A 22,822-nucleotide genomic window follows, 5' to 3' on the forward strand; every position below is an offset into this window, starting at 1 on the left:
ATCTATATTGTGGTGGTGGAAAGTGCCGTCAAGTCACAACTGACTTGTGGCAACAATGTAGGGTTTTTCAAGGCAAGAGATGTTTGGAGGTGGCTTGCCATTGCCTGCCTCTGCGTGGGCGGAGAGAGTTCTGAGAGAATTGTGACTGGCCCAAGGTCACCAGCAGGCTTCATGTGGAGGAGTGGGGAACTGAACCCGGTCCTCCAGATTAGAGTCCGCCACCCTTAACCACTACAGCATGCTGGCTCCCACAATCTATATTATTATTATCATCAATATTGTTATTGTTTTGGAATAAAGGCATAATGAAGTGTGTAATGAACTTGTTGATGCTGCTGTTATTTATTAGGTTTGAACCATGATACAGGCTTGTATCAGGTGGCTGCCTTTGATTTAGTAGCAGAAAATAAGCAGCTGATCCACTAAAGAGAGGAATTAACTCTGGCTAGAGGAAGACAGGCTAATGTATTGTAGCCTGCAGAAACTTGTGCAACAGCCCAAATACACAATATTCAACATTAGAAGAATCTTTACATGCTTAGATGGGAGAAAGAGAATGGAGAGCCTTTTCTTGAGACCATTAAATTAATGGTATATATTGATACTGGGATTGATTCCTGGACTGACATCCTGTTTCCCTTCTTCTCAATGTTCTAGAGTGTTTCTTGACTGCTTGCTGCTGTCCAAAATTTCTCCTTCTGGTTGGCAAGATGTCTGCTCATATGATGGACATGACCGAGTATGGGGAGGCTGCTGAATACCTCCGGAAAAGTTATGAGGAGCAGATGAAATATCAGAATATCCCATTTGATGGTAAGAAAATATTTGTTGTTAACAGTACGGTTGATACCATACTTTCCACTGCCTTCCTTCACAGTTTTGTTGTCTCCAGGGAACCATAGCATTGTTTCATCTCATTTTCCTGTGGATGCCATGCATCTTCATGGGAACAATGGAGATTTCTGCCCAAGATACGTGGCGTGAATTAGTTTTAATTAAAGGAGGCCACTAGAAAGGTTGTCTAGTCCAGATCTTGAACAGGTTAATTCCTTTTACAATTGAAAGTTGCATATATGGGGAACCTGTAGCAGGTGCAGCTTTTCACATGACTCTAAATTAGGTGAAACAAACCCTTTGTTTGCTCATGTTGGTGTTTCAGTGAAATGGTAAGTGAGTGGTCCTTGTTCCCTTTCCTCCTATCTCTTGTGTATACTGTGTAGGTGGTATGGCTACTTTTGTGGGGGGTGGTTAGATGGTTCCATGAATAGACCTCTGTATAGTCTGAGACAATTATAACCACACCTAGGAAAACCTTTATTTGAGAGTAGTTTGTGGACATGCTTATAATTAGTTCCTAGGTGCCCTATCATCTTTGCAGCTATACAGAGAGACACTGATATGATTGGGATTATTATTGTAACTACACCACTTGTGGTAATGTGTAAAGTGGGGCTTCAAATAAAAAGTGGACTTCTGGAATGACTATATGAGATAGAAATGCTTGATTACTAGAAACCTATGGAGAATTTTTGTTCAGGTAGCTGTTACGTAGGCTTCTTTCACATGAAGACAAATCGGGTTTACAGCAGGATTTGGTACTAGATTCTTTACATATAACTTTCCACTGCTGCCATTATCATATTTCACAAGGGTGATTCCATTGTCCTTGCAACAGCCATACATGATCTAGGAATGATCTAGTTTGTTTCAGAATAAATACCTCAAGGTTCATGCACAAGGAATGTGGACCATAATGCTTTTGTTTCTCCTAAAATACATTTCCCACCTGACTCAGCCCTTGATGGTAAAAGTGTCATGAACAAATTCAGAAACATAAATACATGTAGATGTTCCTTGTCAAAATGTAGAAAAGCTTTTGGGCATCTCTTGAAGCAGTGCTAGAATTTATGTGCTTCTGGACTGACCAGAGGCAAACATCACTGTGTCCAGTTTGGTGATCTAGTCCTGAAATTATTCATTAACCTATTATTAATATATCTGTTAATCTATTTTTAGTTTTGGGTATTTGTTGAATGCCTGATATGGATGGCCCAGGCTAGCCTGATCTTGTCAGATCTCAGAAGCTATGCATGGTAGGTCCTGGTTGGTACTTGGATGGGAGACCACCAAGGAATACCAAGGTCATTATTAGGGTTGCCAGGTCCCTCTTGGCAACCGACGGAGGTTTTTGGGATGGATCCTGAGGAGGCTGGGTTTTGGGGAGGGGAGGGGCTTCAATGCCATAGAGTCCAATTGCCAAATCAGCCATTTTCTCCAGGTGAATGGATCTTTATTGGCTGGAGATCAGTTGTAATAGCAGGAGATCTTCAGCTAGTACCTGGAGGTTGGCAACCTTAGTCATTATGCAGAGTAAGCCAATGGCAATTCACCTCTGTTTGTCTTTTTCCTTGAAAACCCTACTGGGTTGCCATAAATTGGCTGTCACTTGATGGCACTTTACACACACATTTTGTTATGTGATGCATTCATACCCTGCTCATCTGCCAGATTAGACTCAGCTGGGGCAAACAGCAATGTGCCCAACTTGCCAGTTCTAGAAATTTCTGATTGAGTCTTGAAATAGTTACTTAATTCATTATTAATATATTTATTGATTTGTTTTTATTTAGGGGTGTTTATTTATTGATTAGAAGTATTTACATCCTGATTTTTTGCCAGATTTGCTCTCATGTACCTTTCATTCTCAATCATATGGTTCCTGGGATGATTAATAATTAAGCAGTCGAGCTATTCTCATCATGGCTGCAGCCAATTATCTCTCCTGTACTTTTCTAGATTAGTAGTCACTCTGACAATTTGTTCATGTGAAAATATACCTTGGGTAGAACTGAAATAAAATTTCACTCACAATTTTAAACAGGACTAGATTTTCAAAATCTGAATCCAAACTTTTGACATTTTAAAAACTCAGTTCTAAAATTTGGCTTTGAGTAGAAGTTTGATAAAACTAAATCCTAAATCTTCTTGGTCAATTTTAATCCCTGATAACTCAAATAAGTTATATCTTACTTTTCTAAAAAGAAGGAAAAAACCCTAAATCTAAGAGCATTTATAATTGGGCATTCAGTTGTGAATAATAATAAGAAGAATAAGGTTATAAATTCAAATCTTTGTGAGCACATTTAAATTATGAACATTTCCTAAAGCACTCCAGTCCCAACGATTTCAGTTAAAACGGGCGGAAAGTGAAAGAAAAGTCAGCATGCAGGTCCCAGCATTTACCGGTCTGATGACCAGAGAGTAAAAGGAAGAGGGGGAATAATTTTGTGTTTAACTTTGCTAGACCATATTGTTATGGACATGCGAAACTACCCAGAATGGCGCAATGAAACAAAGCAAAACAACCGCACACTTTTCCTGAGTGTTGTATTTTCTGTTTGGGAACCCTAAAGGAAAGAAGAGGATCTGGGTTCCAGATGAAAAGCTGGCCTATATTGAGGTTGAAATCAAAGAATCCTCTGGTGGCAAAGTCACCGTGGAGACCCAAGATAAAAAGGTAAGCAGTGATTTTTGAGGATGCTTATGGACTTTTAAACTATCTGCCTAACTCTTGGAGGTTAACTGATGGTTAACAAAAATGGACCCTCCATGCCCTTATTACAGCTAAAAGACTTGTATTACAGCTCTGGAGAGATAAATGCCCACCTCCTGTAAATCAATGGTTCGAGGACCTTACAACTTTATCAGTATTTTAATGCATGGCATATAGATGACAATTGCATAGGGATTTTTTTTATATATTTAGAAATCTTTTTTAGAAACGTATGTGTTCATTTGCCACCACTGTTATATTTTTATTTCAACTCCATATAAAAAAATTTAAAAGGAAAAGAAAAAAGATAAGCAATTTCCCAAATGATATACAAGCATAAAAAAGCAAGGAATCATGAAGTGTCTGTGTGTCACCATGTGGAAGAGGAAATAAGGAAGAAGTTGCTTGGATCCTAACCCTTCTGCTGTATTGCCCTGGTGGTCCATTGCAGAGCCTCTCTCCAAGAGAGGACAGTGCTGCAGAAATGGAAGATCCAAGAATAAGATCCAAGCCAGAGTATATTTAACCATGGTGTATTGTCTCAGATTTGTGCTGATAAGAACATAAGAAGAGCCCTGCTGGATCAGACCAGTGGTCCATCTAGTCCAGCATCTTGTCTCATACAGTGGCCAAACAGTTACTCTGCAGGGCCAACAACATGGCATGGATGCTGAGGCCTTTCCCAGATGTTTCTTCCTGGCTCTGGTTTCCAGAAGTTTACTGCCTCTGATTGTGTGAGGCCTTTCCCAGATGTTTCTTCCTGGCTCTAATTTCCAGACGTTTACTGCCTCTGAATGTGGAGGTTCCCTTTAGTCACCATGGCTAGTAGCCACTGATAGACCAGTCCTCCTTGAATCTAATTCCCTTTTCATGCCTGTGGTCATCAGTACATCCTACACTACTGATAGTTCTGAAGTAATCAACATTTATTAGGATCATCAGTTGATCAGTCAGCATCAGTTTAACAGCACAATTTACATACAAATATACAATTGCTATACAGAGATTAAAATGCATAACCTTATTGTGCTGTAATTAATTATACATAAAAGTTATTAAAATGTTTGGAATATCTGCTTTCTTATGGGCAAGAGATGAAGAATTAAGACCAGTTCTTATGTCAAAGGAGAAGTGTGGTTCCATGTCCTCCATGTCTCTTTGCTGTGCCGTTTCATGAATGGGAAGATTGTGCAGGGTATGTGTGTGATAGTGTTGGTTAGCTTTCTAACTGTGTGTAAATCCATCCATATAAACAGAAAGTGTGGGAGACGTGCACAGTTCCTGTTTAGCTTGCACGTCTCCCGCACTTTCTGTTTACATGGATGGATTTGCACACAGTTTCGTCCCTGCTTTTCAAGGTAATGCATACAGTTTCCCCCCAGCCCGGGTCAATTTGATCCTGGCTGAAACGGGGAATAAAGTGGGTTAAGGGACCATATGTTTTTGGCCAAGACAGCAGGGATGGAGCTAAAGAGGATCAGTCGTCACACATCTCCTGATGTGAGAATCAGCCCTCGCTCGCTCAGATAATTCTGCTCCTAAGAGTAATACTTCAAAATGTATACAGTGGTTTATCCTAAACGCAATGAATTTCTCATATATCAGTTCAACAGCAAAAACAAAAGAAATGATAAACTTAATAAGGAAAACAAGCCTGTTGTCTTAGAAAGCTATAATTTTGGCAAGAGCTATAATTTTGCCCAGGGAAACCTGCTGTGTGGGAGCCCAGTCACTGCTGCACTGTATTAGCTGCCATAGCAGCAACAAGAAAACTACGCAAGCCTGTTGCTGTAAACTCTTGCCTCACTTGCGCCAGTGCCTCGCTATGTGTCTCATCAAGACTTCTGTTTGCTTAGTTTTGTTTTTAGCCACTAGACATGTCTGCCTAATTAAACTTACACTGGTGAGGTTGTTTTCTTTTCATATGAGCAGTAACATTTGTTAAAGACAATTCCTTTTCCTTAGGCACAGATGTGTAATATGATAGTTATTCTAATTCTTGGATTTACAGGGTCAAACTAATTCCAGTTATTCTAAGTAATGAACTGTACGCTTCAGCTGTTTGCCTAAATAACCCCACACTTTCCTGATTAAAATTCTGTGGCATATTATTTTGTATAGGTTATATTTATCTGTATAAATTTGACAGCAGCAGCCGCATTAGAGCCGCAGGAGCGATTGGTGTGCAATTGCAGGAGTCACCTCAAGATGTGACTGGCTTGTCCAACCCCTAAGGCTTAGGGTTGCCAACCTCCAGGTACTAGCTGGAGATCTCCTGCTATTACAACTGATCTCCAGTCGATAAGAGATCAGTTCCCCTAGAGAAAATGACCGTGTTGGCAATTGGGCTCTATGGCATTGAAGTCCCTCCCCTCCCCAAACCCCTCCCTCCTCAGGCTGCACCCCAAAAACCTGCCACCGGTGGCGAAGAGGGACCTGGCAACCCTACTAAGGCTCTACTTTTGAAAGTCAATGGGATTTACTTCCAAGTAAACATACATAGGATTGAATTGGCAGTCAATAAAGCATTTAGATCAACAGTCTGTTTTGCCATATTTCCAGCCTAGTGTTGAAGGCCTGAAAATTAATGAAAAGTGGTTTCTGCAGAATGGGAATTACCACAATAGGAGTAACAGAATCTCAAAGATGACCTTGTTGTCTAACCGCTCATTCCTGAGTTGGAAGGCCAAAAGTCTTTAGGAGGCAGGCAAGGGCTTGTGCTGGCATCCAGGCCACGTGCGCCGGCATCCTGGCTGCTTGCGCCACCCAGAGTGGCATGGGGGACGGCGTAGGGCTTCTCACGCCGGCTTCCCTGTGCTGCCATAGCAGCGCAGCCCTGGGATACTGGTGTGGCCTCCTGCTGGCGTCCTTATGGCACACCTCCTTTGTCCCAGGTGCGCCGTTGTCCCAGGGGGGTGCTCCCGGGGCATTCTGGGGGCGGAGCCACCTTTAGGTGGCTTCCTAACCCCCCTTCAGGTCAGGAACACCCCCTTTGCCCTTACCTCCAGTTACTCCACCTTTTTAGGTGGCGTAGCCCCGTGGAACACTATGGAGCAGTTCCACAGGGCTTGCAGGTAAGAACAAGGTTTTGGCTTTGGTGTGTGTGGGGGCAAATCCTCCTTTGGTGGCAGGCGGCTGTGCTGCCTCCAGTCAACGGCTGAGCCCCCCCCCCCCTCAGAAATGGGCTGTAATAGAGTGTGAAAGGCCCAAAGTGTTGTCTATTCTAATCTTTTGCATGAAACAAAACACTCAACAATTAAGAATGCTTGACCAATGTCTACCTAACCCTTTCTTGCGAATTCAACAACATAAATTCCCAGTCATCTAAAAGTAGCATTCCATTGCTGAACTTCCTCATAATTAGGACTTTTCTTTGCTAACATTTAACATCCTGAACTTGAAACAGAGAAGGTTGAATCCAAGATCTTTCCTTCTTCCCCTTGGCTTCTGCAAACTACCATGCTGCATCTCAAATCCTGGGAGTCAACTCAGGGGGCTGCAGCTTTAGGACAGAATCCCCTTATACAAGTAGAAGTGTCTTCTACTCACTCAAGGGCTGTTATGGTTGCAGTTCAGAGCTTTTGTCCTGCCTTTAAAGAATGGTGAAATTTAATGAACAGTTATTAATCATGAAAACTAAACAATATCTCAGTCATCTACGTCTTTTTTGATACAAGGGACAAATTACAGAGAGAATGCCATCACCCTCATGTTGTGCTTGTGAGCTTCATGGGGCACTTAGGGAGATTAATCTGTCCTCCAGGTAGCCTTCTCCCAGCATTCCTCCAACTTAAGTAGAAAAAGGCTTCAGACTTGAGCCAAAAGGAAATGTGGGATATAAATATGTAAATAAATAAGACACATTTTTTTCAGTAGTGCGGCAGGATAGGGGTAGGATCCACCCCAATGCTACCTCTTAAAGTGAACTGTGAGTTCTTACAGCTGGGTAGTTCAGACTTCTAACTATTGTTATTTCTAAAGTTTAAAATTCATGTTAATATTCTAAGTTTAAACCAAGTGCATTGGGTTGGACATGGCCTGCGTGGAAAGCAGAATGTAAGATTAGGTAGAAGTTGGTCTGATGATTTAGCAGTTTTGTTTTATGCTCTGTAGTATAGCAGAGATAAAAGTAATAGCAAAGATTTGATTATGGAACTGCCTGAGATTGGCATTCATTAGTGAGAAGGGAGTGAATGTGAGATGGGATGCTCACTTTATGATCTATTTAGATATTTATACCCTGAGTTTCTCCCTAGTGGGGACCCAGAGCAGTTTAGAACATCGTCCGTCACTTCATTTTATCCTTGCAACAAAAGTCTCCTGAGAGAGAGTGACTGGCCTGAGGTCACCCAGTGAGCTTCTGTGGTAGTGTGGGCATTTGAACTTGGGGTTCCCAGATTCCAAGTGGACATGCCAACCACTACGCCACACTGACTACAGCCTTGGGGCAAGCTGAGCAGGTGGTCCCAGCAATTCAGGCATTGCTGCAGGGGCTGCTTCTTTTCACTTGGGCTGTGGCAACATGTGTCAGCCCTCCATCAGCAGTAGCCAGCATTGCCAGGGCCTGAGTCCAGGATGAACTGCTCCTGTATCACTGCCTACACTGCAGGGACCTCTTGGGTCTGCTTACTCTTAGCTAGGGCTGCCAGGTCCTCCCTGGCCACCAGAGGGGGGTGATGGGGGTAGGGTTGCCAGCTCCAGGTTGGGAATCTCCAGGAGATTTGGGGCTGGGGCCTGGGGAGGACAGGGCCCTCCATGGGGTACAATTCTGTGGAGTCCACCCTCCACAACATTCATTTTCTCTAGGGGAACTGATCTCTGTGGTCTGGAGATGAGCTGTAATCCCAGGGGATCCCCAGATCCCACCTGGAGGCTGGCATCCCTACTCTTAGCCACCAGTGGCCCTCCAGGGCAGCAGCCCACTGGGAACTTCCCCCAGTAAGTTAAAGGGTCAGGGGTGATATCTGACGTTATGGAACTAGTTTGTTCAGTGTAAGAGGTGCTGCTTCATTTCTCAGTATCATGAATGGTTTTGTTCCATCCCTGCAGACTCTTGTTATTAAGGAGGATGACGTTCAACAAATGAACCCTCCCAAATTTGACATGATTGAAGACATGGCAATGTTAACCCACCTTAATGAGGCCTCCGTGTTGCATAACCTGAGACGGCGTTATGCGAAGTGGATGATCTATGTAAGTAAGAGAATTTGACTCTGACTGAGGATACTGCATCTTGATTCAGGGACAGAAGAATGACACTGGCTGGAACAGAGCTCTCCCTGTTCATAAAAAGAAAAGGCTTGCTTCTTATTCTCTCAGACACAGTAGTAGCTCCTCTGACAGAATGATTTTTCCATTTGAGAAAGAGGGGAAAAGCAATTTTTGCCAGTTTCCCCCCTCATTTAAGTCCACCAACCCTAAGGAGTATGATTTGTGGGCAGCAAAGAAGGATGCAGTGTGTGTGTGTGTGTGGGTTGACTTCTTCGAGCATGACCCCACTCGCTCTGCATAGGATTCAAGCCATATTTCCTCAGAAATTCCTTGCCATTCCAAATAGTGGTGAACTAGCATGTCACGAAATTCCTGTCCTTTACCCTGTGCTCTATGATCTGAGAAATGTCTTCGTTTTTCTGTTTGCAAAGACGTGAGGATAGATTGGATCTTGCAAATTCACACGAGAGGGAACAGCAAGTAAATCATATGGCTAATTACCATTCAGGGTTCCCGTTTCATATTTCAGTAAGAACTGAGAGAGGGGCAAAGAGATTTCAGAACTGTTGACATGGTTAATAGCAAGCCTCAAAGCTCTTTTTTGGATTTAGTCAACATTAAATTGCCCCCAAAGCAATTTATTACAAATATTACTGGTAGCTGATATGGTGACTTCTTTATCCTTCATGAAAACCAGAGATAAGATGCTCTTGAGCAGTAATCACATGCAACTTGAAATGTGGGTCAACAGTTGCCACTTTCAATCACTACCCTTTGGCCCTGGTTAGTATTTGGATGGGAGACCACCAAGGGATACTAGGGTCGCTATACAGAGGAAGGCAGTGGCAAACCACCTCTGTTAGTCTCTTACTTTGAAAACCCTCCTGCCTGGGTTGCCGTAAATCGGCTGTGACTTAATGGTGCTTTACACACACATGAAGAGAATGTGCTACATGAGATCTTCATGATACCTGCATTGTCCCTTTCAGACAAAATGGCAACTGCATGTATTGGGAGGATCACATGTAGCACATTTTCCCCGTTTGTGTGGTAAAATGTTATAACTGAAAAGGGATGCTGAGGGGAGGGTTAGGCATGTGGAATAGCCCGCACCTGACCTGACTAAAGAGCCCCTTTGTCACCAGAGGGAGAAAAATGGTAGTCGCCTTACCATGCCTTCTCCTTCTCCTCAGACCTACTCCGGGTTGTTCTGTGTCACCATAAACCCATATAAATGGCTTCCAGTTTATACTGCTCCTGTGGTAGCTGCCTATAAGGGCAAGCGGAGGTCTGAAGTCCCGCCCCACATCTACTCCATTGCAGACAATGCCTACAATGACATGTTACGCAGTAAGTATCTCGTCCTTTCTCTTTTAAAGTTTTTATTGGAAAGGGAATTGGCTTTACACTATCCATGGGATTTAGGAAGCAATACGTACTAGAACATTTATTTTGAAGAATGCAGCTAATACCCTAAATAAATGTAAGACTTTTCTAACAGTAGCTCATTGATGTTCTGCTGTTACAAGCTTTGGATCCATACCTTCTCATAGAAAACATCTTGCTGGGGAAGTTTTTGGGGAAGAGAACAGAGTCCTTCCTCTCAGAGCAAGTGCAGGCATTGTTTTTAAAAAAGGTTTTTTCTGTTGAAGTCAGAAACTGGAGCATGTGGAATGCCACAAGGGTGAATACTAGCCAAGTGTAGCTTGCTATTTTTCTTTAATTATGGATGTTGCGACTGCAGTCTTCTGTGTTCCCACATCAGAGGTTGGACTACTGACACAACTGGGCCCCTTGTGGAATCAGTAGTTTACCCATATCAACTAGCCACGGGAACATCTGCCTCAGCAGTCTAACAAATTTAATGTTCAGAAGAAACACATAGTACAGGATGATGACTATACCACTTCAGAATGTAGGAGTGATGGTATACATGCTCTATGAATATGAAGCAACCTCTGCGCATGTGGAGTGAAATCACTAAGCTAAAACTCTTCTCTTATATTTATAGCTTTCAAATATATATGCTGTTCGCATTCAAATATCCTTTTGTCATAGTCATATGGTGATGAGCAAGATGCCCTTGTAGTGATGGGACTGTCTGTGGAAACATGGTTGTAGTTGAGGAATGTGTGCCAACCCCAACTTCTCCCATGCTTTTATTGGCATGTTATCCCATGCTCAGAGTAATGACTTGCGTCGTAACAGATGTCACTTACCTTGCAGATCGGGAGAATCAGTCCATGCTCATAACGTAAGTGAATGTGTTGAGTCTATACCATTATCTTGTACTTCATAAGTGTGAGTGAACGGCAGAGGAAAGTTTCCATCTCTCCCTGTCAGAAAAGTATAGCCGGGTTGTTTAGTCACACCACAGAATATCTCGGGCTACCGTTTTGTACTCTTCCCCTTTCAATTTGTCACATAAGATCTCCCCCATACACACCCAGGACAGACTTTCTGGCTGTTTTATATCAACCAACAGCTGCTACAACCCTCCCAGGAGTATGCTGCCAATTAATTTTGGATAGAAAATTCCTGTCGGTGTGTGGTTTCTCATACTTCCTGTCTGTACCATCTGTCTCTTTGGGCAACATGTTAAGCTGTTCCAAGGCAGAAATCTCTCATAGGAAGCCTAATTAAACAAATCCATTTCCTAAGCAGAGATCCCGAGGCACTCATGAACAAAGCTGAGTGAAGCTAGAGTCTTCACTTCCTGTGACTCATTAAGCCTGGCCCTAGCCTTCTAACCATGCATCGTATCTTGTCACATGCGTGCCAAATTCTTACTGCAGCTACTGGTTGAGAGCAAAAATCAGGTCTACCAAGTGCCTGGTGGGCTACTAAGTGGCTGTATTTCATTGGATGGGTGAATTAGAACTTGAAGAGTAAAACATGGAACTTCTGGAGAAAGCATCAAAAAGGTGGCAGTATATCATTTTGGAGAGGGCCAAGAGAAGCAGGCTGACTGATGACGGTTGACAATAGATAAAAGAAGAATAGTGAGGTTTCAGAAGGGCTGGAGATAGGGTTGCCAGGTCCCTCTTTGCCACCGGCGGGAGGTTTTTGGGGTGGAGCCTGAGGAGGGCAGGGTTTGGGGAGGGGAGGGGACTTCAATGCCATAGAGTCCAATTGCCAAAGCGGCCATTTTCTCCAGGTGAACTGATCTCTGTCGGCTGGAGATCAGTTGTAATAAAAGGAGATCCCCAGCTAGTACCTGGAGGTTGGCAACCCCAGCTGGGGATATAGTGGTGAAAGAAAGGCGAGGATATTAGATGGGCAGATCTGGAGAGGGGAGAAATGGGGAGAAATGAGAGACTGTGGGAAAAAGCAGCTGAGGCTAGCTGGTGAAGAGATGAAAGGGGCAAGACACAATGACTGGAATTGCCATGGTAAGGAGGCTATATAAAGCCTTATCTGCTGCCCGAACCCCCCTGTTGTTTGTAGCCTTGGCCATGGCCTAATTAGGTAAAGCAGGGGCTGTTAGCTTGAGATGTTTGGCTCGTGTCCTGCAGAGGCCTCACTCCCCCTGTGAGTGTGGCTCTTTGTGTGCTGGGATTACAATGGAAGAACAGCTAACTATAGGCATGAAATCAATGCCAGGCTAGTGCCAGAGGGCTTTGCAGACAGCAGGGTGATACTAGCTTGTGTGATAAGGAAGCCTAGACTCTGGAGCCATCCTGCTGGGCCTGGGCCAAAACCTCTCTATTTTGGGGCTTTCCACTTCCTTCTGTTGTATGGATGGACTAAGCTTTCTTGAGGTTTATATCTGAAAGGAAGGAAGATCTGTCTCCACTCCATTGCCTCTTAAAAAGGGGATTTAAAAAAAGCATTTTTGGCTTAACAGAAATATGATGGTGCTTTCTCTGTAGTTGTGGAGAACGGAAGGAATCCAAGTGGGAAGAGGAACCCGATTGTTCTTCAAGTGGTGTGAGGGGATGCATAGGGTGATGGTCAAGCACCTGGCATGCCCTCAAGCCCATGCCTTGCCTTTCCTGGAGGATTGCTAACCACTTAACCCTCTTAACTCTTGCCCACGGCAAACAGATCCATCAAGAAATAATTGTTCAAGCGCAGCTGCCTTTCCCCCTATTCCTAGTGAACTGCCTCCAACAGAAAGTGCAGCTTGTAAATATTCTGTGGGCAGTATGAAGTTACAGGGTGTGCAGATACACTAAGTTCAAAGTAACGCAGCCTCTCCATCACTGCTTTTCCAGAGGTCAAACGCAGTCTTTCAGCACAACTAGGCTTGCCAATTTCCAGGTACTAGCTGGAGATCTCCCACTATTACAGCTGATCTCCAGCTGATAGAGATCAGTTCACCTGGAGAAAATGGCCACTTTGGCAATTGGACTCTATGGCATTGAAATCCCTCCCCTATTTATTTCAGTCCTTATATCCCTCAAACACTAGATTTACGCTGCTCAAGATCAATGGATCAAGGAGCTTCTAAGGGATAAAGGAAAGGAAAGGAAATCCCTCCCCTCCTGAAACCCCACCCTCCTCAGGCTCTGCCCCCAAAAATCTCCAACTATTTCCCAACCCGGAGCTGGCAACCTTAAGCACAACTCATCCCTGCAAGCCAGTATGGGATAAATGTAGGCTTCAGCCTCCAGCCAACTGAGCTCAAACCAGTGTGCACATCATCTTTCGTACTTTCAGGAGCAATGTTAGGTAGGCTTCCTCCATCTCATACTGCCCTTGGTTTTTCAGGGGACTCCTCCCTAGAAGGTCTCCTACAAATGCCAGCAAACCTATCGGGAACTACCAACACTCCATCATTCAGACCTCCTGTGCAGGAGGGCTGCTGGGTTAGCATACATCCCCCCACGTTCCCCCAGTTCCATTGTATATTTCTGGGTGGTTGGGAAGTTGGCTGTCTGTGTGTCTGTGTTATCTTGGACAGTAGCCGCCTCACTTTCTTGATCTGTGTATTTTTATTACTCTAAGCGGAGAATCTGGTGCTGGTAAGACTGTAAACACCAAGCGGGTCATTCAATACTTTGCCATTGTCGCAGCCTTGGGTGACTCTCCAGGCAAGAAAGGAGTAAGGGACTCGTTTGAAAAAATCTTTTTTTTTTGCTGTTTTCGTTTTCTTTTGTTCCTGTTTTTGGTTTTGTTTTGACCTTCTTTGGTGTTTGGCAGAGTGCTTGGACGTGACTTTTTTTTTTTTTTTTTTACTTTGAAACAAGCAAGGCTTGAAACAGTTGCGCTTGGGAAAAGAGGTTTTAAAATTGGCACTGCGTTCCCTGCAGAGGCCGCATTGTGGATTTTTCCAGACTGTGTCTCTTTCCTCTGACCCCCATGCCTTTTCTTTTTAAAAGAGGGTAAAAATACCCCAAAGCCAGTTTGTAACTCTTTCTTTTAAGCCTTGCTTTTTGTGGTCTTGCCTTGTTATCCATATTGTTGCTTTTGATTCTTCTCCATCTTGTACATTTTCTTGCTCTCTTTCTTCTCCATCTGGCTATTTCTCTTCTTTTTCTTTTCTTTTTTTCCTTTTTGAAATATCTTTGCAGTTGCTTATTTTCCTTTTTGTTCTTGGTTACGCCAAAGGAAATGCACCAGCATTGTTTTCCTTCCCCGAGTTTGGATTTTAACTCTCTTGCTTCTTGAGGCTTTTCTTGATCTAATCTATTTAACATATTTTTGGTGTACTTTTTCAATTTTTAATCTTTTCTGGATTAGAACAGTTAATGCTTTTTTGGATATTCTTCCAGAAAAAAATTGGAATGTCCTCCTCTTTAGCTGGTAGTTTTCTGTGTCTCTGACTTTCTGTTTCTGGAATTGTAATTGTATTTTTCTTACCTTTCCCTAGCAATCTCCTGCCACTAAAACTGGGGTAAGTGCTGAATCGGAAGTATTGATCCAGGGTGTGTAGAATTCTGCTGTTGGGAGGAAGAAAGAGCACCATCCTCACTCCTTGTCATGTGTACAACCTTGTACTGCTCCTGCAGATCGCTGCCTCAGTAGGGTTGTCAACGTGGTGTAGTGGTTAAAAGCTGTGGTTTGGAGCGGTGGAGTCTGATCTGGAGAACCGGGTTTGATTCCCCACTCCTCCACATGAGCGAAGGAGGCTAATCTGGTGAACTGGATTTGTTTCTCCACTCCTACACACGAAGCCAGCTGGGTGACCTTGGGCAAGTTACAGCAGTGTTAGAGCTTTCTCAGCCCCACCTACCTCACAGGGTGTCTGTTGTGGGGAGGGGAAGGGAAAGTGATTGTAAGCTGGTTTGAGTCTCCCTTAAGTGGTAGAGAAAGTTGGCATATAAAATCAACTCTTCTTCTTTTTCTCCTCCTCCTCCTCCTCCTCCTCCTCCTCCTCCTCCTCCTCCTCCTCCTCCTCGTGGCACCTGGAGATCTCCTGCTATTACAATTGATCTCCAGACAACCAAGAGCAGTTATCCTGAAAAAATGGCTGCTTTGGAGGGTGGACTCAATGGTACTATACCCTGCAGAAGTCCCTCCCCTTTCCAAACCTGTTCTCTCCAGGCTCCACCCCCCAAATCTCCAGGTGGTTCCCAACCCAGAACTGGCAACCCTACTGCATCAGGCCCACCATATCATGGAGCCTAACTGCACAGTGCACTTCTCCTGGGTTGAGTCAACAGATGTGAATTGGGAGTTCTGTACTTCCCAGCTGTACATGGGCCCAAATTGGATTGGGACCATAGTGTGTGGGGACAGGGAGATTAAGCCTTTCCCTCTCATGCCGTTTTTCTAACCTGAAACTGCCCTGGGGAGCCTCTATTAGCCCCAGTGGGAACATGTGACATGTACTGATGGACCACACATTAAGTTTCCCCAATAGGACAAATAGCAGCTCCCTGAGTCCATTTCAAGTTGGAAAATGATGTGCGGGCAGGGGATAGGGTGGCAACACCCCTGGTTGTGGAAGTCTTGGAGATTTGGGGGTGAAGCCTGGGGAGGACAGGGTTTAGGCAGGGAAGGGACCTCAGCCAAGTTCAATGTCATAGAGTCTGCCATCCAAAGCAGCCATGTTCTCTGTAGTCTGGAGATCAGTTTTAATTCTGGGAGATCTTCTGGGCAGTTGGCAGCCCTAGCAGGGGAGCTTCAGTTCCCATTCTCTGTGCACCATGGCCCCGATCTGAATTGAGGAGCACTGAACTCTGAGAACTTGCCTGTTGAGCCAACCCAGGACACACCCAGGAAAGCTATCATATCATTAGGCCTGCAGTTTTCAATTTATATAATAGCACTGTTGTGAGGATGAATGAGAAATGGACGTGCAGTGCCTTAGGGATCAGTCAGGCTCTGGGTCTAAATAGTATATCTAAATAAAATAAATAGCATAAGTGTAATGCAAGGTCACTCATAGAGTGTACACCCAGGGCTCCTGTTGCCAACCATAGCAAGTGGCACCCCCAGTGCTAGTGTGGGCCTTGGCACAATCAGTAACCGGAGAGCCTTGTTTGTGGGCACGGTCTTATATCAAGGGCTTCCTTTGCATCCAAGAGAACAAGGCGCTAAGTAAGATGTTAATTATAGTCCATTTAGATTAGAAATTCAAGTATTAGTGCTGACTCAGAGTTCTTTTCATTAAAAAGAAAAAGAAGAAAAAAGAACCTGAAACATCAAAGTAGACAGTAAAGGTGGTCATGGTTTTCCTAAAGATGACTGCGCCAGTTGTGACATCTGAGCCCACTGAGGCAGCTGCACAGAAAAAGAACATTTGACTGGAAGGATATGCAAACATAGGTGGTTCCTTCAAATGAGTCATGAGGCCCCTTCATCTGTTTTCTCCCTCAAGTCACTGGTTATATTTGCAGCCATGACAGCTCAGTCTCTTTCTCCACATACTTGTGTTCAGGAAGCCAATTCCCATGGAGGAGTTATAAATGTGTGAACCAGCCCAGAGGAATCTTTAGCAAAATCATACCCAGCCTCAATGATCACTTTATTTATTTAGGTATTTCTACCCTGCTTCTCTCTCCGAAGGGGTTCCAAATTGGCTTATAATATAATTCTCCCCTCTTTCATTTTATTTTTGCAATAACGAGGGCCTTTTATGCATGGCTGTTTCTTTCGCGGTCACCCCTCCAACGACTTTGGGTCTTTGTTTTGATTATGCATGCCGTTTCCAACTGTCAGAGGTCGCCTTGCCCTACCCCTGTGTTTCCCCACATTTTACCTGTGTTTTCAGGGACCTATTTTATCTCTAATTTGAAAATGCAGGCAAAATGTGGGGAAATGCAGGGGGAGAGTGAGGCAACCTCTGACGGTTGGAAATGGCATGCAAAATCAAAACGACCCGAAGTCGTTGGAAGGGTGACCACAAGGGAAACAGCCATGCATAAAAGGCCTAGGTTAGGTTGAGACAGCACATCTGGCCCAAGGTCACCCAAATCCTAGTCTGATACCTAACCACTACACAATGTTGGCTATCATGTTCATGAACGAAAAATATTCAGATACTTGAGATATAATGGGTCATATATTTTGGTCACACAAATCAAAGGCTTCACCACTTGTTTCAGGGTTTGCTGCTATTCCTAGCAGAGCCTTTATGCACATCATATGAAACACAGTGGTCAAATTCTAGACTTTACCACATCATATTTTCAAATGCTCTATCATGTAAAGACCTTGCACATCAGTGACGTCACATGAGGTGCTGGTTCACTATATATGGGGAATTTTATTTGATGTGTAAGGGATCTCTGCAGTCTGAAGTCAAGAATTTTACCACCTCATATCTGCCATTTATTTCCAGATAATATGTAGACAGGCTCCAAATGATTGGTCAGAGGCTTGCGGGACCCTTTGTAGAAGTGAAATGGAATGATATCTTGGCAATTATTGGGCACGTTGGTTAGGGCTGAAGTGAATAATAGTTTCTTCTGCACGATATTGCTCTAATTGCTATCAGCAGCATTCAGGGTAACCACTGGGGATCTGAATGATTCTCTCATTGCATCTCCTAGGGTACTCTCGAAGATCAAATCATTGAGGCAAACCCAGCTATGGAATCCTTTGGCAATGCCAAAACTCTAAGAAATGATAACTCCTCGCGATTTGTAAGTATAGTCAAAGTTAACGTGCCAATGTATAGAATTTATACAGATAGTATGCATGGGGATTTTGTTGATGAAGGTATAGAGAACTGTGTGATATAATTGATTGATGCAAATGCAGCAAACGTATTCCTTATCTAATCAACTGATTCTTGCCTGGCGTAACTGATTATAAGAGCACCATAGTCTTAAGAAAAAATAACGGACTCTTTGGAAGGGAGCAATCCTAAGCAGGTCTAGCTGGAAGTAAGTTTTGTGTTATTCAATGGGGCTTACTCCCTGGAAAATGTCTTTAGGATTGCAGCCACAGTGTTCTCTTATGTGTAAGTTATTACTGGATTAGAACCTAAATGCACGTAGAAAGCATCCATCGGGCCAAATGGGGTGGATCATAGCTCAGTGGGGCAGCACAGCATTTGCATCAACCTCTGTAGCCAGCTTACAAAGGATATAGGGTATAGTGCCAAAAGGATCTCCCTCTGAGGCCTTGGGAGAGCCACTGCTACTTGGAACAGAATATGTTAAAGACAAGGTTAAGATACTATTGGCCTGACGCTGCATAAGGTAGCTTCATATGTTCTAAGTAACTTCAGTTAACTAAGGATTCCTTAGACAGACACGAGCATCTTTTTGTTGTTGTTGCATGCATAGAATGGAGAAGTGACATATATGCCTTGCCTTGCTCATCATGGCAATTAACACCCATATAAGAAAAAGTAAAATGTAAAGAACCGCTTGTTGCAAATGCCCTCATTAATTTGTCCAGTATATGAACTAGCTTCCTTGCTGTCACATCTTAGGGGAAATTCATCCGCATCCATTTTGGTCCTTCAGGGAAGCTGGCTTCTGCTGACATTGACATCTGTGAGTAAATGGCTCATGCCATTGTTAAATGGCATTGGAGTTTAGCTGAGTATAATAAAGTAGCCCCATAAATACAACTTGTTGTCTTTGTTTCTAGACCTGCTGGAAAAATCAAGAGTGATTTTCCAGCAGCCAGGAGAGAGAAGCTACCACATCTACTATCAAATCCTTTCTGGAAAGAAACCAGAGCTCCAAGGTAATAGGCCTTAAAATAATGTGCAGTGGAATCTGACAATCATGGGAAATTTGGCACAGAATTGCAGTACAGAAATGCCCAGCAGTCTGCAATCCTGGGTTGTTGAACAACCCCAGCTGCTGCCCAGCTCAACAGAAGCTATAGCTGCTCATGCCTTTGAAAGTCAGGTTAATCCTATGTTTGTGCCATTGGCATTAGTGCTTGATAGCAGTACATTTCTGAATGGATTCAGTTTTCTAGCTAATAGCCCAGTGGACTAATTAGGGTCTTATGAATACTCTTCAAAATGAAAGGCAATTTCTGAGTAGACCGAAAGCCCCTTTCAGTCATTGCATTTCACCACTTGTATGGGGAGAATGTGCTGTATGAGACGCTCCTCATACACGCAATCACCTCTTTGTCTGAAAGTGGCAATGTGCGTGTTTTCATAAGCTAAAAATATGCACTGTGCCCCTTTCAGACAAAATGGTGATTGCACATATTGGGAGGATCGCATGTAATGTGCACTCCACACATATGTGGTGGGACTGAACAATTTAAAAGGGCTGAAGTGTTCAAATGCTTCTGCAAGGAGTGTGTGTTAGACTCTTGCAGGTCAAGGCAACTGCTTCTTATTTATTCACCTACAAGTGAGGAATATGGGAAGAGGGGATCATCTGGAGTTTTATTTTTCTGGTTTTAAACTGGGATAATTCTAATTATGATATGTCAGCTGTCTTGAGCCAGGAGAAAATGTGATATAAATATTTTAATAAATAACTAAGTACACCCTTCCTTGGTTACATCATTTTCCTTTGGCTAAAGCTGCAAATAATATGTAAACAAGGGAATACAATAGTATTTGTATTATGCATATAGATATCTTTTAAAAGACGCAAATAAAAATGGTGTTTGGCCAACGTGGATCTCAGAATGTTCAGATGGGCATCAGAGAAGCTCCAGGGTTGTAAATGTTTGTTTACTTTATATATTTAATATACTTATTTGCTATCAGTGTGATGCAGTCCTGTCAACTTATTGTTTCCCATTTTGAACAATTTGAAGAAGAATAGGTCATCACAAAATGTACCTTTGATGTTAATGAGTCTAATGCAGCTTTGATTCATAAGTCTCAGTATTAATATGCTGGCTGGGAGACTAACAGTGCCATCCTAAGCAGAGTTACACCCTTCTAAGCCCATTGAAATGAATGGGTTTAGAAGCGTGTAACTCTGCTTGGGATTGCACTGTTACAGTGCATAGTAATCAGTGACATCCTGGCAGAGTGGGGATTTGAACCCAAGCCCTCTACATTCTGGTTCATCATCCTAACACTTCACCACATTAGAAATACAAACTAGTCTTATGAAACAATTACATCACTGTAGCTACTTGCAATTACAGCTGCTGTAATCAATTGTTAGAACTTTTGCCAGTGTTGGGTAAGATTTCTATAAATGTGAACAATCTACTGATTTCTATAAATGTGAACAATTTACTGAACAATTCACCCTAGAATTACTGGGTTAGCCTAAAGTTACAAGTTAAAAAGGAAAGCCAGCATAGTGTAGTGGTTAAGAGCAGTGGTTTGGAGTGGTGGACTCTGATCTGGAGAACCAGGTTTGATTCCCCACTCCTCCACATGAGTGGGGGAGGATAATCTGGTGAACTGGGTTTGTTTCCCCACTCCTACATATGAAGCCAGCTGGGTGACCTTGGGCTAGTCACAGCTCTCTGAGAGCTCTCTTAGCCCCACCTACCTCACAGGGTGTCTGTTGTGGGGAGGGGAAGGTGATTGTAAGCTGGTTTGATTCTTCCTTAAGTGGTAGAGAAAGTCGGCATATAAAAACCAACTCTTCTTTTTCTTCTTCTAAAACAAAAAAATGCAAACCCACAGCAGCTGTTTTACGAACAACACAATAGCTTGCATGGGGATCTCCAAATATAAATAAATGGCTGTTAAGAGAAAGTTTTTGCTGTGCTGCTAGTTTTGCCCTGACTGTTGCAATACTAGGAAGCAAACAACCCTCACTTCTGCCCTGGCTTTGGGTAAAGGAAGCCATTATGAAATAAGGATAGTAAGTTGCCACCTTCACTTCAGTATTCTTGGCTTCAAGGAATATTTGGACGATATTTGATTGGTCAATTGACCAGCATGCCAACCCTAGATGGAACTTGCTGTACAAAACTATGTGCAACCAGAACTGGATGAAACCGTTTGGCTCTGGTAACCTTCTCCGTTTACAGAAATGTATCCCCCCTCCCCCTCCCCCATTGTTTGTTCCTACAAAGCTTCCACAAATAACATTGTGTGCAGAGAAGCCCTTTATTTAAGCAGCTGCCCATTGGATCTCTCTGAAAGAGGAAGGCCGCTTTTCCCACGAATGGTCACAACTCATGTCCACTCCTTCCATGATTGGTTCTGAAGGCATTTTTCAAGCATGGAAAACAGATACTGTGAAATAGGAAATATAGGTGAACCCTTTTCCGAGTCCGACCACAGAGATGTCTCCTGTGGCATTAAAGAATCTGGGCTGTACTTGCGATTGGGTGACAAAACAGTTCCTTATTAGGTAGGTTTGGAGAGCTCTGTAGAGGAGTAATCTTATCTGGCGGTCACAAGACCCGGGCTAACCACTTCTAAATCCGTCAGCAGCCCAAGAGTATTCCTAAGATAGCTAGCGGAACAGGGCCATGGACAGTCTTCCGCACTAGGTGCTGCCGCCCCATTTCTAGGTGAGGCTTCAAAGAAATGGATGGAAAGTGACTTTCAGATAACCAGCTATGCTTGTATTTAGCAGGCAAAAGGCGTGATTTGTACACACAAGGGCCTCCTTGTGGATGACACAGTGGCTATAAACAGAGCTTAGAGTTACCAAATGCTGTAATTTCTTCTTTGCTTATTACTTTTTCATGCCAATGCAAAAAAAACCAACACCATGAAGCATAAATAGCTGGCAACATGGCCAAAGAAATAAATACTTCACCCAGTAAAAGAAAGGTGAATAAATAAATATTAAAAAGTAGAGCCCTTTTAAAACTGGTTGGTTCTGTAATCTTACTTCTGTGGAAAGAGTGAACTTAGACTGAACGTGGCATGTTCCTGTTTCCTTTCCATCAGTCTGCTAGTTCAAATTGGGTTTATTTCCCAAGGCATATCACAGAGCATAAAGTTCAGTTCCTATCGGTTCCTTTCCAGATATGCTTTTGGTGTCTTCCAACCCCTACGACTATCACTTCTGCTCACAAGGTGTAACAACTGTGGACAACCTGGATGATGGAGAAGAACTCATGTTGACAGATGTATGTATTTTATTCACTGTGAAATCAAGCCAGGCAGGCAGATCTCTTTGTGAAGCCTGGGTACAATCTAGAGTGTAAGCAGTTTTGACTGCCATTAATTTCAGCGGGAACGTTTAACCATGTGTTCTTGTAGGTTATCCGGGCTGTGTGACCGTGGTCTTGGTATTTTCTTCTTTTCTTTCCTGACGTTTCGCCAGCAGTTGTGGCAGGCATCTTCAGAGGAGTAACACTGTCCTTCAGTGTTACTCCTCTGAAAATGCCTGCCACAGCTGCTGGTGAAACGTCAGGAAAGAAAATACCAAGACCACGGTCACACAGCCCAGATAACCTACAAGAACCTATGAACTCTGACCGTGAAAGCCTTCGACAATGTTTAACCATGTGCTTTTCCATTGAAAATAATGGGTCTTAAAAGAGCTTAATTTTTACTGGGTTGTGTCCTGCATTTTGATTTGCATCTGTTTTAAGTATTCGTGCCCACCAATGTGACAAAGGCTGCTTTCACACAGTGACTATTCTCTGTATAGCTTTCATTGCCACTACCAATGCCTTCCTGCCTCTTCTTTCCCTTGGTCACCATTCCGCCTCTTGCCACTAGAGGGCGATGAGGGCTTTTAAAAAATCACAATTGACATCGCACTATAGTGTTATACTGACCTATCTTCTAGCTCCTTTGAATTTGGT

The 22,822-nt window shown here is 43.3% G+C and overlaps 1 protein-coding gene across 2 annotated transcripts in view; it reads left to right on the forward strand.

Moving 5' to 3' along the window:
- Positions 1 to 678: 678 nt before the first annotated feature.
- MYH7B (myosin heavy chain 7B) overlaps positions 679 to 22,822 on the forward strand; it is a 57,871-nt gene continuing 35,727 nt past the window's right edge. For both annotated transcript variants that reach the window (XM_056844984.1, XM_056844983.1), the window contains exons 1-11: positions 679 to 813; positions 3,414 to 3,517; positions 8,603 to 8,746; positions 9,958 to 10,114; positions 10,991 to 11,018; positions 13,715 to 13,811; positions 14,580 to 14,603; positions 17,707 to 17,799; positions 18,597 to 18,660; positions 18,758 to 18,856; positions 22,035 to 22,138. In XM_056844984.1, coding sequence (XP_056700962.1) covers positions 711 to 813; positions 3,414 to 3,517; positions 8,603 to 8,746; positions 9,958 to 10,114; positions 10,991 to 11,018; positions 13,715 to 13,811; positions 14,580 to 14,603; positions 17,707 to 17,799; positions 18,597 to 18,660; positions 18,758 to 18,856; positions 22,035 to 22,138 — 1,017 coding nt within the window. In that variant the 5' untranslated portion in view covers positions 679 to 710. The remainder of the gene's footprint in view (positions 814 to 3,413; positions 3,518 to 8,602; positions 8,747 to 9,957; positions 10,115 to 10,990; positions 11,019 to 13,714; positions 13,812 to 14,579; positions 14,604 to 17,706; positions 17,800 to 18,596; positions 18,661 to 18,757; positions 18,857 to 22,034; positions 22,139 to 22,822) is intronic.

This window comes from Euleptes europaea, chromosome 2 (assembly GCF_029931775.1).
Source record: "Euleptes europaea isolate rEulEur1 chromosome 2, rEulEur1.hap1, whole genome shotgun sequence".
In the NCBI taxonomy this organism is placed as follows: domain Eukaryota; kingdom Metazoa; phylum Chordata; class Lepidosauria; order Squamata; family Sphaerodactylidae; genus Euleptes; species Euleptes europaea.